We start from the raw sequence: 13,764 nt of genomic DNA, 5'->3' as shown, positions 1-13,764 counted from the left end.
ATATTAAACTTTCCTCACAGATTTAGCCGCTTTCCACCATCATTGCTGCTTTTAATAATAATAATAATAATAACTTTATTTATAAAGTGCTTTCAAACAAAGTGCTGTACAACTATTTGAAACTAAAAAGATGAAAAAAATAAAATAAAAGCGATACATAGCAATACAGGTAAAAGACACAATACAAGTTAAAAACAGTAAAAATTTCAAAACTAAAAGCCATAGAATTAAGACATGTAGGATAGGGTGAACAAATGTGTCTTCAGCTTAGTTTTAAAAACCTCCACAGAGCATGCCTGCCGAATAGCTTGAGGGAGGTTGTTCCACAGAAACGGGGCACGAAAAGAAAAAGCACGCTCTCCAATTGGCTTTTTTCTGGCTCTAGGAACCTTTAGAAGGCCAGAGTCCTGAGATCGTAGAGCACGGGATGGAACGTAAAGATGTAAAAGGTCAGAGAGGTATGAAGGTGCCAGTCCGTTTAAAGCCTTGTAGGTGAGCAGCAGGACCTTAAAATCTGCTCGAACCTGACAAGGTAGCCAATGAAGAGAGTTCAGTACAGGGCTAATGTGCTCAAATTTCCCAGTTCCTGTTAAAATGCGAGCAGCTGCATTTTGCACCATCTGTAGACCTCTAAAACTTTTCTTTGGTAGCCCAGAAAGAAGAGCATTACAATAATCAATACGTGAGGACACAAATGCGACCTCTGCAGTGTCGCTTGACAAAACTTGTCTGATTCTGGCGATGTTCCTCAAATGATAAGAGGCGGTCTTTGTTATCTCTTTTACATGAGATTCAAAGGAGAGCACCATGTTGAACCACACACCCAAGTTTTTTACCTTGTCCCTACAATTTATGACACTGTCATCAATCCTCAAGATGAAATTTTGGGACAAGTGCTGAAATTTGTGTGGCCCAATGACCATCAACTCTGTTTTATCAGTATTTAGGAGCAAGAAATTATCCGATAACCAGCCCTTAATTGCAGATAGACAAGATTCTAGTTTAGAGACTTCAGCACAATTTCCAATGGTTAAAGGAACATAAAGCTGCAGGTCATCAGCGTAACAATGAACGGTTACATTAAAAGAACGTAAAAGAACACCAAGAGCCAGCAGGTACATAGAAAACAGTGGAGTGATTTGGTCTAAAAGCAGACTGAAATGGTTCAAACAGATTGCTTGTTGACAAATGCTCAGTGAGCTGCTTAAAAACCACTTTTTCAAAGACTTTAGATAAAAAAGACAGATGTGAGATGGGTCTGTAGTTTGCGACCATGTCAACATCCAGTCCAGGCTTTTTCAAGATTGGCACTACCACAGCTGATTTAAAACATTCAGGGAAGACTCCAGTCGTCAATGAAGTATTTAAAAGAAACAGAATGTAGGGTCCTAATACTGACCACAGTTCCTTTATAGCCCAGGCTGGTAGAGGATCCAAAGATCAGGTTGTACATCAAGCTGCTTTTACAACCTTAGTTAATCCAAACAGAGAGATAACCTTGAAGTCAGAGAACAGTTTATCAACACCAACAGGCAAAGCAGCCGAGTAGTCTAATGAACAGCTTGAGGAGGGAGTAATATGATTTCTAAGTGTTTCAGCCCTGTCTCTGAAAAACATAAGAAAGTCATGAGCTATCAAATTAGAACAGCAGAGAGTTGACTTACTCTCTGTAAGTTGCGACACTGTGTTGAATAAGAGTTTTGAGTTATGTTTATGACTCATGATGAGATTTGAGAAATAATTTGCTTTTGCTTTCGACATCGCTGATTGAAAAGAAGACAGTGAGTCCTTCCAAGCCTGGAGAAATACTTCTAGTCTGGAAGATCTCCAGTGACGCTCTGCTTTTCTACAATTTCTTCTCAAGTTCAAGAGCTCCTCATTTAGCCAAGGCATAGGGTTCCTTTTTTGACATTTTAACTTCTTTACGGGGGCAACAGAGTCCAGTAGTTCAAGAAGTGTATTATTAAGATTCGCAGTCAAGGTGTCCACACATAACTCCTGGGTAAAAATAGGGTCCGACACATCAGGTAGATGTAATTTAACTCCAAGCAATACTTCAGGGCTAATATAACGAGATGATCTGAGGGGCAGTTTTCCCCTCTCAGAAGCTGGAGATTTAGGGATTAAAATATCAAATAAAATTGCTGAGTGGTCTAAGATAGGTAAAACACAATTTTCAGTCATTGATACATTCAGCCCGTAGCCCAAGACAAGGTCTAGGGTGTGGCCCTTACGTGTTGGCCCAGACACAAATTGTGTGAAGTTTAAGGAATCAATTACATTTAAGAAATCTTTGACCAGGGGTTTATCCTCGCAACACAGATGAATATTAAAGTCTCCCACTATAAGAATTATTTCATAGTGAGCGATAAAACATGTCAAGAAGTCTGAAAATTCCGAAATAAACAAGTCATTATATTTAGGTGGACGATAGATGACTATAATTAGAACCACGAGACAGCTTAAACTCAGGAGTTGGGACTCAAATGAGGTAAAAACACCAGGACTTTGTATCTGGTATTGTATCTTTGTATCTGTTTAAGTTTCATACGAAATGCATTCTGGGATACTCGTTGCACCAAGTCCACACAAGTCATCACTAAGAATGCTTGATAAAATGGGCGGAGCAAAAAAACACATTTAGGCATTTTTAGCGTACTTGACTTGATGCGTACTTTGAATAGAGATTGACAGACCACGTGACTTTCACGCATTGCATGCCGGGAACTCGTGGCAAAACAATCCAAGTACCGCATCAAATGCAAGCATTTGCAGCTCCGCAAAACGTTCATTCTCCGGTTCCAATACCTTCTTGCTTTTTCTTTGCCCCCCCAAAAAAGTTATGTACAAAACGAAGGAGAACAATGCCGGTCCGTACAAAGACAGACTTGATGAAAAGTCAAAGAAAAGATACGAGGAAAAAAATCAAACGAGTGAAAGGTTTATACCCTTACGAGCACACAGAGTGGACAAAAGACGTTAGCGTGCTGCCCAACTTTCACCACGCTCATATTTATAATTATACGGTTCTTGGAGTGAGTGCATACACTCGTGAAGTTTAGTAACTTCAGGTCACTGCAACAAGCCCAGGTACAGTTTACTGACAGATGGGTACAGGACCTTGAAATGCACCGTGTAGAACGATAGACCATCGTACGTATCATAAGTTTACCAGTCTCACAAATCGTCTTCATAAATACACATTCGTTAACCGTTTATTAATAGGACCTTTGAGCTGAACGGTAATTAATTAGTAGTGGAAATCATTTCTGGTACGCATTACAGAAATGTAGCAGTGACAATAATATTGTATGCTGTAATCCTACTGTGCAATTAGTGATACAAAAAACCTGTTTTAATCTGTGAATAAAAGTATACGTTTTTGTCAATGTACCGTGGTAATAACAGAAGCGAAACGCAATATTCTGTCAGGACAATTCACTATTTATGCACAATAAACAAAGGAGCATAGCGCGACAATTTCTGTTCAGCGCCAGACTTGCTTGTAACCTATATTACCAATTATGTTAAGAAAAATGACGTAATAACTACAACAAAAGACTAATCCGATAACAACTGATCTCTTTACCCGTCGGCTTCCCGTGGCTGTCATGCGACCGGCTATTGCAGTTAATAATACAACAGCTTCTTGCCATTTTTTGTGTTTCTTTTTATCGCTGTGTAACTGATTTAAATTGAAAGCCTGTGTGCGCTAGTACCTCTTGCCATGAGTTCCCAGGATCCTTTGCGGTTTTACCCCTGAATGACATCACATTTTCAATCTCTATTGGAAAAATACAACTGATGGCGTTTCACAAGTCCATAGGAACACAAGTACAAATATTGAAAAACAGCCAGTGTTTGTGAATAATGATGAAATGAAATGTTCATGAACTGATCTCAAGTCTGCTGCATCACTGCAACATCAACTGACATTTAAGGTCAAAGGCCAAACCAGGATTCAGTTTCATCTGTTCTAAACGATGAGCACAGACAGATTTATATCAAACTTTATTCAGTCTGTGATGATAACAGTTGATTTCAGTCAGTACTGATGCGTGTCCTCTGAATTTAAACTGAGCCTCTGACGTATGTTTACCTGTTGCCGTGTTGAATTACAGTATCAGAGCTACATTGATGATTGCTTCTTATCATTAATATACTCAGAGCTGATTGGTCCAGCTCTGAGTATAGCTGTTGTTTCTAGATGTGCTGTGATGGATGGAGGACAGACACAGCTGCAAGATCTCTCCTAATACGTCAAGATACGACCTAATAGCTTCCCAAAAATGAAGCATCTCTCTATCGCCCCCTAGTGTCTGGCTGCAGTATAGGTCATAAATCCTGCCTCCTCCATGTTAGTGGATGGGAATGGGGTCAGACTAAAATTAAAAAAGAAATCTCCTCAAATAAACTTTTTCCAAAAATGCTTTCTTCCACTATCAGTAGTTTTCATGACTCTGATTTGTTTTTTAGGGGTCTCCTTACTCATAAGTTTGATTGTAATTACTACCATAATGCTGTTAAATTGGGGTGGAACTTTATCATAACAGCTTTGACTGGCAGCTGCAGTAGCGGAGAAACTTATGTATCTCTTTCGGGAAAGGCAGATAGATCTGAGAGGAGGGCCAGTGTTTACGTTACAAAACTGCACCGACTGTTTCAAACTGACAGCCTGAGGTGTTCTTCAGTAAACTGGACTACCCGACAGAAGGACCCGAGGCCCCGCTGCACTTTTTCGGTAAGTTAAACGTGTTTGTAAGCTAATCTGTAACTAATGTCCGTAACTAGGTCTTGAGACCTAGCTACCTAAGATGAGCACTCGGCTGTTGGGGAAACTTGTTTTGTAAAGTTCGTTTAGCTAATCCGTGCAGGTGAATGAATTTACCCTGACTAAAGAAATCATAAAAGCACCAGGCCGCTCAGTCACCAACTACCGTTACTATTACGATTATTAAATATGTGCAAACAGCAGCATGTTTTCTGTCTCTTGCTACATCTGTAAGGACAGTAACCCCAAATTTAAAAAAAAAATAAAGAAGCTTGGACCCTTAACCCTTCATTAATCATTAACTATGGATGAAAATAGCAAAGCCCTGTACTGAAACCAACTACAGCCATTTGGCAGCTTAAGTTAAAGTTGTTTTTTTTTTTTTACTAGGTTTGTTTCAAATGTTCTGGTTAAAATAACAGTCTGGATGATTTTAAATGAGATATTTTTCACAAAGTTACTTCTGCAGTACTGCTTACAGCTTACATCCTTTGAGGGAAATAATTTAAAGTATTAATATTTGTCCAATACTCAGGCAGCAGCTCAAACACTGCTGATAACACGTCCGTATGTTGGTGACCACGATGCAACAGCAGACTGAACCAGGACTGAAACCTGCTCCATCATCTCATCTTAGCAAATCTCCACTTAAAAAGCACCAGCGACTCAAAGGTAAACATTATATTGGAAAATGTGTTAGTATATAAGGATTTGTCCTTTTTTTAATAAACAGCTCATATGTCAGCTGTCAGCAGAACTTTAGAACTGAAAAAATGTAAGAGAAGAGCTTCAGATCCTGAGTGTGTGGGGCAGAAGGATCAGCTTTATTTCAGATTTGAGAGAAACTTTATATTTCAGTTTGTGATGGTTCTGGTCTCTTTGTGATTACAGGAGCTGCCCTCAGATTCAGACCTCAGCACCACCCAGTGACAGCAGACAGATCACCCTATATCTTCACTCTTTGTAGTAACTGCAAAATTAACTGATGAAAACAGTACAAAGGTTAAGGTACCACATGTGCTGTCAGTGAAAGCTGCTGCTGTTTTATTGATAAAGTTAAAGACAAAAAGACAAAAGGATTAATCACCCATGTAACTGTGTCACTATACATCAGCATTAACAGGACCTCAGTTTGGTGTTTCAGGGAGCTGCTGATCTCAGACCTGCACAGTTTCTGTTTTAAACACTTGATGTACTCAGCTGCATGAAGAGCATATGAGATTTTCTCTGACACAATTAAATAAAACCTGATGAAGGTCAAAGGTCGTCACTTGTATGTTGAGCTAAAAACTTTCCAATGGTGTGTTATTTATCATAAAGTAATCCGGAGTCATTCATACAAGATTAACCAGAGAGGATAATTTATTTTTAAATATATAACTTTCTACAGGACTGAATATAACATCTTTGTGTAAAAGTCTGGAGCCTCTGGGGAGTATTTGAATACTTCTAACATTAGACAAAGCAAGTCTCCATCACAGTGTTCATGAAATGCTGGGTTTATCCATCTTCTGTGGCGGGCCTATGGTGGAGCTCTGACGATTTCCCTGTGAGGGAGCTGCTGGTGAAGATCATGAGTCCTCCTTGATCCCTGCGATAAGCTTTAGTGTTCCTGGTATTTCTTAAATGATGCCTCTCTCAGTGGGTCAGCAGAACTTATGGCACAGGACAGCTGTGATGAAAGAATAGGAAGAAGTTTCTCCAAACCTCTGGACCCAGGAAACCCAGCTTGGTCCTGATGGTCTCCTTTACTAGTTTCTCCCCAGGGTGAATGTAGCTGTTGATGATAATAAGCCATGAAGTACACACCCGACCCATCCTTAAAATTTGGGGAAATGAAGGACGCATTTGTCGGCTGCATTTGGAGGAGTCTTCGAATTGGGACAGCCTTCGTCGCGTTGCTGTGATGTAATTGGCCTACAAATGCAGCCTTCGAAGGTTGCAGCCCCTGAATTGAGACACAGCCTCTGGCTCCAAAAGTGCAACATGGCAGCTCCCACAACTGGGAAATTTTGGCTTCATTTTTCTACAATGGGAGGAAGTGCAGCCATGTTGTCTATCTTTTATATTTTCATTTTTCAGGACAATGACATCATTACAAAGTTTTGATCTGTGTCACATGAAACATAATTTCTGCTTGTATTCATTAGTCTCTCTCTGGCAGTTTTCACCATGCTCTCTCGACCGCTTACACTAATCGAGAGTGACGGCAGGGGCCAAAACCTAGTGGTGATGTCTCCGCCCCATGTTCTCCCATTGGTTGATGAGGATGAGGACACACAATCAGGTGTGCATTTGTTTTTGTGTTTTTATTTCCTGATGATTTACAAAGGCTAACAGCCTGTTTCTCCTCCTCTGTTACTCCTCCCCATCAACATTCTTTTTCTTCTCCTCCTTTCTCTCCACTTCCTCCCTCAGCTCCTACTCCTCCTTCAGTTCCAGTAGCCACTCATCCTCCTCTTCGTCCTTCAACCATGTCTCTTCCGTCTTCATCTCCTCCTTGTTCAGCTCCTCCTTTTCTACATTTAGCTAGCCCCCTTCCTCCTTCAACTCCTCCGCTTCCTCCTCCAGCTTCTTCTTTATCTACTTTAGCTCCTCTCCCTCCTCCTCCCTGTTGCCCCTGCGCCGCTCTCCTGCCTCGACTCCTCTCAAGCCACCGGATGGAGGTACGACGCCTCCTGCGAGGAGCTCTAGCATCTCTTGGCCGTCGTCTGAATTCTCTGGAAAGGAGGAGCAGAAGGACGCAGAGGAAGAAGAAGAACAGCCAGAAACAAAAAGAAGAAGGAGCATCATGTTCGACTGGTGAGTCATTTTTGAGGGTTACTGCAAGTTCTTTGAGGTTTCCTGCAGGTTCTGGCAGGTCTCGGAAGGTTAGTGGGGTTCTAATAAGGTTCCTGCAGGTACCTGTAAGTTCATCTAGTTCTCTGAGATTTCATGCAGGTTCTGGTAGGGCTCTGGGGAATCATGCAAATTCTTTGAGGTTTCCTGCAGGTTCCTAGGTCTCAAGGGTGGGGGTTGTTCCTGTTGGTTCCTGAATGTTCATTCAGGTCTCAGAGGTGTCCTGCAGGTTCCTGGAAGTCTCAAGAGGTTCCTGCAAGTCTTTGGGGGCTCTCTCTGAGGTTTCCTGTAGGTCTCTGGAGGTTCCTGAGGGGTGTTTCTACAGGCTTCTAGGGGTTCCCTTTGTTGGTTCCTGCAGGTCTCTGAGCCTTCTTGTAGGTCTATCACAGTTCCTGCGTTAAGTTAGCTCTCTGAGGTTTCCTGCACATTCTGGCAGTCTCTGACAGTTAATGTAGGTCTTTGAGTGTTCAGATGTCAGAGAGTTTCTGGGGGTTCCTGTTGAGGGTTCCTGCAGGTCTTTAAAGGGTTATAATCTACTTACAAAAAGTAATTCTTGTTTCCTGTTTCTTTCAGGGCCATCTGTCTTTGCGTCCAGCTCCACTTCCTCTTTTTCCTGTAGTACCCCGCCTCTGCCACTTGTAACCATATCCTCTTCATCATCAGTATCATCATCCGATAGTGAGGAGTCGTCCTCGTCTCCTTTTTCTTCCAGTTCCATTCAATCACAAAAGAGAAGGAGGAGGAGAGGAGAAGAAGAGACAGTGAGCAGGAAGAAGAGGAGGAGGAAGAACCACCAAGGAGAGATCAGTGTTTGTCCAGAAAAGAAAGAAGAGAAGGTGAAGGGAGAGGCAGAGGGGCGCTTTGTGGGGCAGATGGCTGTCTGCGTTAGAGGAGGAGGTGAAAAGGGGGAGCCACTCACGCTGTGTAACTTAAGCCAAGGGAAGAACAAAAGACCAGAGACCGAAGGCTCCAGCCAATCAGAGAGGGCAATCAATGTGTTTGTGAGGAAGAACGGTTATAGAGTGCCGCTGATGCAACACAGGTGAGGGGGGTGATGGCCGATGATGTAACAGCCAATCACAGCAGATTTTGGCTTTGCTAATCCATTTTAGCTGATTTAACTGTAATTTTTTTGTACTTGCAGCTTGTCCTCCCAGAATGCCTTGTATATCCTCCAGTCAGCTGAGAGTCTGACCATCAGCCAATCGGAACTATTCATTGTCCCTTCTGGCAAGTGGCGTTTTTCAGGCTTCACACAGCCCCTTGCCCCATCTTCCAATCGCGCTGCTTTCCACCTGAGGGTTTGCTCCGCCTCTTATTCTGTTAGCCCAGCCCCTCTGCTTCCCCTGCCAGCAGCTGCCATGGAAATGATGTTGGATTCAGTGAGGGGTGGAGTTTGTTGTAGTCCGCAGCGGTCCCTGAAGGACTGGACAGCCCCACCCAGCCTGAGCAGCGACCACTGGTTGGTCGAACTTTGTTTTTAAATGAGGCTAATTAACAATCTTTAAACCACAGAATTTACTTAACAGGCGTCTTTCTGTTTCATCTTCACAGTTATGTTCAAACGCTAATATTGAGGTAATGAATCTTAACTTTTCATTTATACAAATAAATCTTTTCTTCAGTGAAACTAAACAGTCTATATTAATATAATTAGTTTAACCAGTGATATATTAATATGTTTAATGTCCTCATCATTATTAACATAAGTAGTTTAACTTGTGTTTCTTAGTTGGATAAAAATCTAAGAAATAAAGTGCTTCTTGTGCGTTTCAGTCCAGCCTTTTCTGCCTGGCGACAGCAGAAGCAGAGGTCCAATCACAGCACTCAGAGCCTCTACCTACCACGGCGACGACCCCGGCCCCTGCCTGCCTGCTCAGCCAATGGATTGCCTGCTTCACTCCCAGCTGACCAATCAGCAGTCAGCTCTGAGTTTCTTAGCACAAATGGAGAGGTGAAGTTGTTTTCTTGTTTTTATTATTTAAAAAATATATATATTTCAAATAGTAAAGGGTGTTTCTCTATCTTATGTTGGCCTTTATTAAATTATAGAATTGCGAAAACAAACTAAACACTAAAGTCACAGGGAGGAGTCCTCAGATCTCTACATAGCATAAATCAAACAACAGTTGTGTCCAAAATCATGGGCTGCATCCTCCTGAGGACCCGGCCACGGTCTACGTGGGCCGGGTCCTCAGGAGGTCGGGTAGGCCGGAAGTAAACGGCTGTGAAATTGGACAGTCTAGCCTTCAGATTTGCGTCACCGCTGTCTCGGTGGAGTTTAATAAACTCAGCTGTCTGCTCCTTGCTATCTAAAATACAACAGGACACTGGCGTAAATTCTCGACCATCTCACACTTTTGTTTAATCAATTTTCTGTTTGACGTTTATTCAGCTGTGTGAAAACAACCCTTGGGATTAATAAAGTTTTATTATATCTAATCTAATCTAATAACTTTAATCTCAGCCAAACCGATTTACTCACGAACAAATAAAACACTGAAAAAAGCCAAACAATAACATTTTTAGATTGTCTAAGTGACTTACATATTACGTTTAACCTGAGTAGCTAAAGGCTGCGGTGATCTGAAAATGATGTGCCGGGAGTTGTGCCGTTCTCGGCGGCTTCAGTGACCCTCGAGCTCTCGGCTAGCTATCGAGCTGGTGGGTAACAGACGTCTCCGAAAACGTCGGAGCGCTTTTGCAAATATGTGATATCTTGATAAACCGAGCAGATATTTGAAGTTTACACACCCACATTCTCGTCTGAAAATATGTTAAAAGTTTATTTTGTGACCCAGAAAGAGAAATAAGAGTAATATTAAAAACTTAGTAGCAGCCGCAATTGTTGAAAACTGGAATTGGCTGAGCCGCGCTATGAATTCTGGGGTATGGTGGGCCGCATCCGGACACACCCGACCCATCCTTCAAATTTGGGGAAAAGGAGGGCGCATTTGTCGACTGCATTTTGGACAGCCTTTGTCGCGTCGCTGTGACGTAATCAGCCTACAAATGCGGCTTCAGGAGGATGCAGCCCATGAATTTGGACACCCCCAACAACAACACAAGAGACCCACCCAATGACTGTAGAAAACATGGAGGATGCGACAGCCCCCCAAAAATGAAGCCAAAATGTCTCTATCGCCCCCTGGTGTCTGGCTGCAGGATAGGTCATAAACCCCACCTCCTCCATGTTAGTGGATGGAACTGGGGTCAGACTAAAATAAATAAATTATCCTCAGATAATTTTTTTCCAAAGATTCTTTCTTGTATTATCAATAGTTCTCATCACGCTGATTTCTGTCCAAGGGGCAGAGGTGGGTCAAGTATTCAAAAATTGTAATCAAGTAAGAGTAGCATTACTTTACAATAACAATAGTGTGTTATTTATCATTAAGTGATTCAGAGTTATTCATACCAGAGTAACCAGGGAGGATAATATATTTTTAAATATAAGTCCAGAGCCTTTGAGGAGTATCCGAGTATTTATAACATTACACAAACCAAAGGTCTCATCACAGTGTTCATGAAATGCTGGATTTATCCATCTTCTGGGGCAGGCCTACGGTGGAGCTCTGAAGATTTCCCTGTGAGGGAGCTGCTGGTGAAGATCATGAGGTCCTCCTTGATCCCTGCCACAAGCTTTAGCCTTTCTTAAATGAAGCCTCTCTGTGGGTCAACAGAACATCTGGCACAGGACAGCTGTGATGAAAGAATAGGAAGAAGTTTCTCCAAACCTCTGGATCCAGGAAACCCAGCTTGGTCCTGATGGTCTCCCTCACTAATTTCTCCCCAGGGTGAATGTAGCTGTTGATATAATATGGACTCTATTATTAAATGAAAAGAACAAATTAGACTACACTACTGAAACCTGCTATTTCTAAAGTTTCCATGTTACCAGGCTGTAGAGTTTTCTGAAGATTTAAACAGGTTTACATGCATTACACTAACAGTCTTATGTTAAAATCTCAAAGGACAGCATCACATTTCTGATATTAACAGTAACTCTGGGCCTCTGTGGAGTGTGCAACTGATCTCATCGCTGTCTAAAAACGGATAACAAAACCTAAACAGTGCTGAATCATTCATAAATACAGACTATTAGAGTAACAGGTGTGTAGCATCACTAACTAGCTAGCAACAAGCCTCCAACACAGTGTGTATGCTAGTGATTGTAGATGTTGTAGAACTATAAGATGACAAGCTGTGTGTCTTTTTTGTAACAGTGACGTGGTTGTATTCACCTTGATTGAACGAGTCGTCAGTCGTGATAAACCCATCAGCAAATGAACTGGAGCAGCCGGTCTACGTAAAAAGTGTAGGGGGGCGTGTTTACGGTCCCATCCAGAGGGTGTGTGGGTGGGAGCGGGACACAGTCGCTCCACTTCCACCTCAAGTCACTAGTTTGTAGACTCTGGCTCCAAAAATGCAAGATGGCAGCCTCCAGAAGCAGGATATTTTGGCTTCATTTTTGCACAATGGGAGGAAGTGCTGTCGTGTCATTTTCTACAGTCATTGGACCCACCTGAACACCTACACCAAAAGGTCAAAGGTTACTCTTTGAAGATGCTAAATTTAATATTTTGGACTAAGAGCACACATAGTTTGAGAGGGGTAAAGGATGCCATCTACGTCCACTATGAACGTCCATCACTGAACAGAGGTGGTGGCCCATGGCACCAGCTGTCAGCCTCCTACAGTGAAGTCTTGGGATCCTATCCAAAGTGTTTCAAGCCCCATGCACACCATAATGTTGAACCTTAATGTGACCTAGACCACTTCCAGGTTAAATATTAAATAACAGGGACTCTATCAGTAATTTTTTTTTTTTTTACAGCAGCATGGTAAACGGGTCTCACAGATCAGAATCCGGCGTGCGCCACCGCGAGAAATGCTGCTTACACCAATGGGACTACCAAAGGTCAAAAGGTCAGGAAAGAAACTAAAAACTTACATGTACAGTAAAAGTGCCAACATTATTTCAAATGTGGACCTACATTTGCTTTCTCAGAATAAAGAAGAAAGAGTTCAGTCTAGAGGAGATTTACACCAACAAGAACTACAGATCCCCTGCTAACAACAGGTAAGACTACAAATCCCTACTAATGACAGGTGATGGGTTTTTTCTGTAAAGACTGTACATGCCCTTTATGTTAATATGCTTCCATATCCAAACTCCATCTCCCAGCATGGTTTGCTTGTTCCTGCAGAAGTCTGGAAACCATCTTTGAGGAGCCTCGGGAAAAGGACGGAGCACTGCTCCTAATTGGCCAGCAGAAGAGGCGCAGGCTCCTCCTCTTTCCTGATTTCACGCAGCCCAGAAAGAGGAAGAGACCACAAGGTACACTGGGAAATGTAGTTTGCATTAGGGAGGTTGTCCCAGGCACACATAGAGTGGTTACTGATTATTGATTAGCTGTTTGTCATCAACTGTGAAATTGAAGAAAAAATCTTTGTGTTTAGGGGCGGGACTTCCTGCTGCTATGGTACCCAGGAAAAGAGCAGCTGCTCGGCGACATTGCCACAGCAATGGTGGCGAGGACACGGACTTGGACGTGATGCTGGTGGAGCGACTGAGCGCGCTTGAAGACTTCCTGACTCGGCAGGGTCTGGATGTATGAGCTCTGATATCACTTCTTATCAGCTAACAAAAGGCCAAAAAACTGAGCTGCTACTATGCCCACTGACTGAGTGTCACCATAGTAACGCCATCAGGTGATGTGGTGGGCGGGCTTTTTTGGATTTTTTTTGTTTTGGGTTACAATGAAGATGTGAAACATGAACCTGCTTTGATCTTTTTATAGTGTGTAAGGCCACGCCCCTGCTGCTGACCATACCCTCTATAGGCTCACCTGAGAAAATATGACAAAACGTCCTTTGAGCCTTTTTAAGAGGGTGGGGCTTATTATAGACACTAAGCTGCTGATTGGATAAGACCTGTGACTCGGACTGTAAAACCTAACTCCTTTTTTTTTTTTTCTAAGTTTTTGTTTTTGCTAATATTAAAGATGTCCCCCTCTCCTCCCCCACCCCCAGTACTCTATGGTACGGGGTAGAGTTATGTGCAGTACTATTTGTACTGCAGGCCTGCAGTGTGTATGTTGTGTGCTGAGTCTATTTTTGAATCAATAAAGTTTTTCTGGTCTCAGAACGTC

At 42.3% G+C, this 13,764-nt stretch overlaps 1 protein-coding gene across 5 annotated transcripts in view; it reads left to right on the top strand.

Moving 5' to 3' along the window:
- Positions 1–13,764, top strand: part of wu:fi75a02 (uncharacterized) — a 19,246-nt gene extending 5,482 nt beyond the window's left edge. Inside the window, exons 1-12 of one of the 5 annotated variants that reach the window (XM_035913430.2) lie at positions 725–4,741; positions 5,307–5,443; positions 5,663–7,058; positions 7,190–7,573; positions 8,183–8,651; positions 8,754–9,071; positions 9,164–9,187; positions 9,386–9,563; positions 12,447–12,538; positions 12,621–12,692; positions 12,820–12,950; positions 13,073–13,764. In XM_035913430.2, the coding sequence (XP_035769323.1) occupies positions 6,944–7,058; positions 7,190–7,573; positions 8,183–8,651; positions 8,754–9,071; positions 9,164–9,187; positions 9,386–9,563; positions 12,447–12,538; positions 12,621–12,692; positions 12,820–12,950; positions 13,073–13,230 (1,941 nt within the window). In that variant the 5' untranslated portion in view covers positions 725–4,741; positions 5,307–5,443; positions 5,663–6,943 and the 3' untranslated portion in view covers positions 13,231–13,764. Of the gene's footprint in view, positions 1–724; positions 4,742–5,306; positions 5,444–5,662; positions 7,059–7,189; positions 7,574–8,182; positions 8,652–8,753; positions 9,072–9,163; positions 9,188–9,385; positions 9,564–12,446; positions 12,539–12,620; positions 12,693–12,797; positions 12,951–13,072 lie in introns of those variants that run through there. The other 4 variants (XM_006782215.3, XR_015719270.1, XM_035913437.2 and 1 more) reach the window with 4 other exon arrangements.

This window comes from Neolamprologus brichardi, chromosome 7 (genome assembly GCF_056152115.1).
Source record: "Neolamprologus brichardi isolate AB-2024 chromosome 7, ASM5615211v1, whole genome shotgun sequence".
NCBI lineage: Eukaryota > Metazoa > Chordata > Actinopteri > Cichliformes > Cichlidae > Neolamprologus > Neolamprologus brichardi.
Note: the sequence above shows the minus strand (reverse complement) of the source record. Positions and strands in the feature narration are given on the sequence as shown.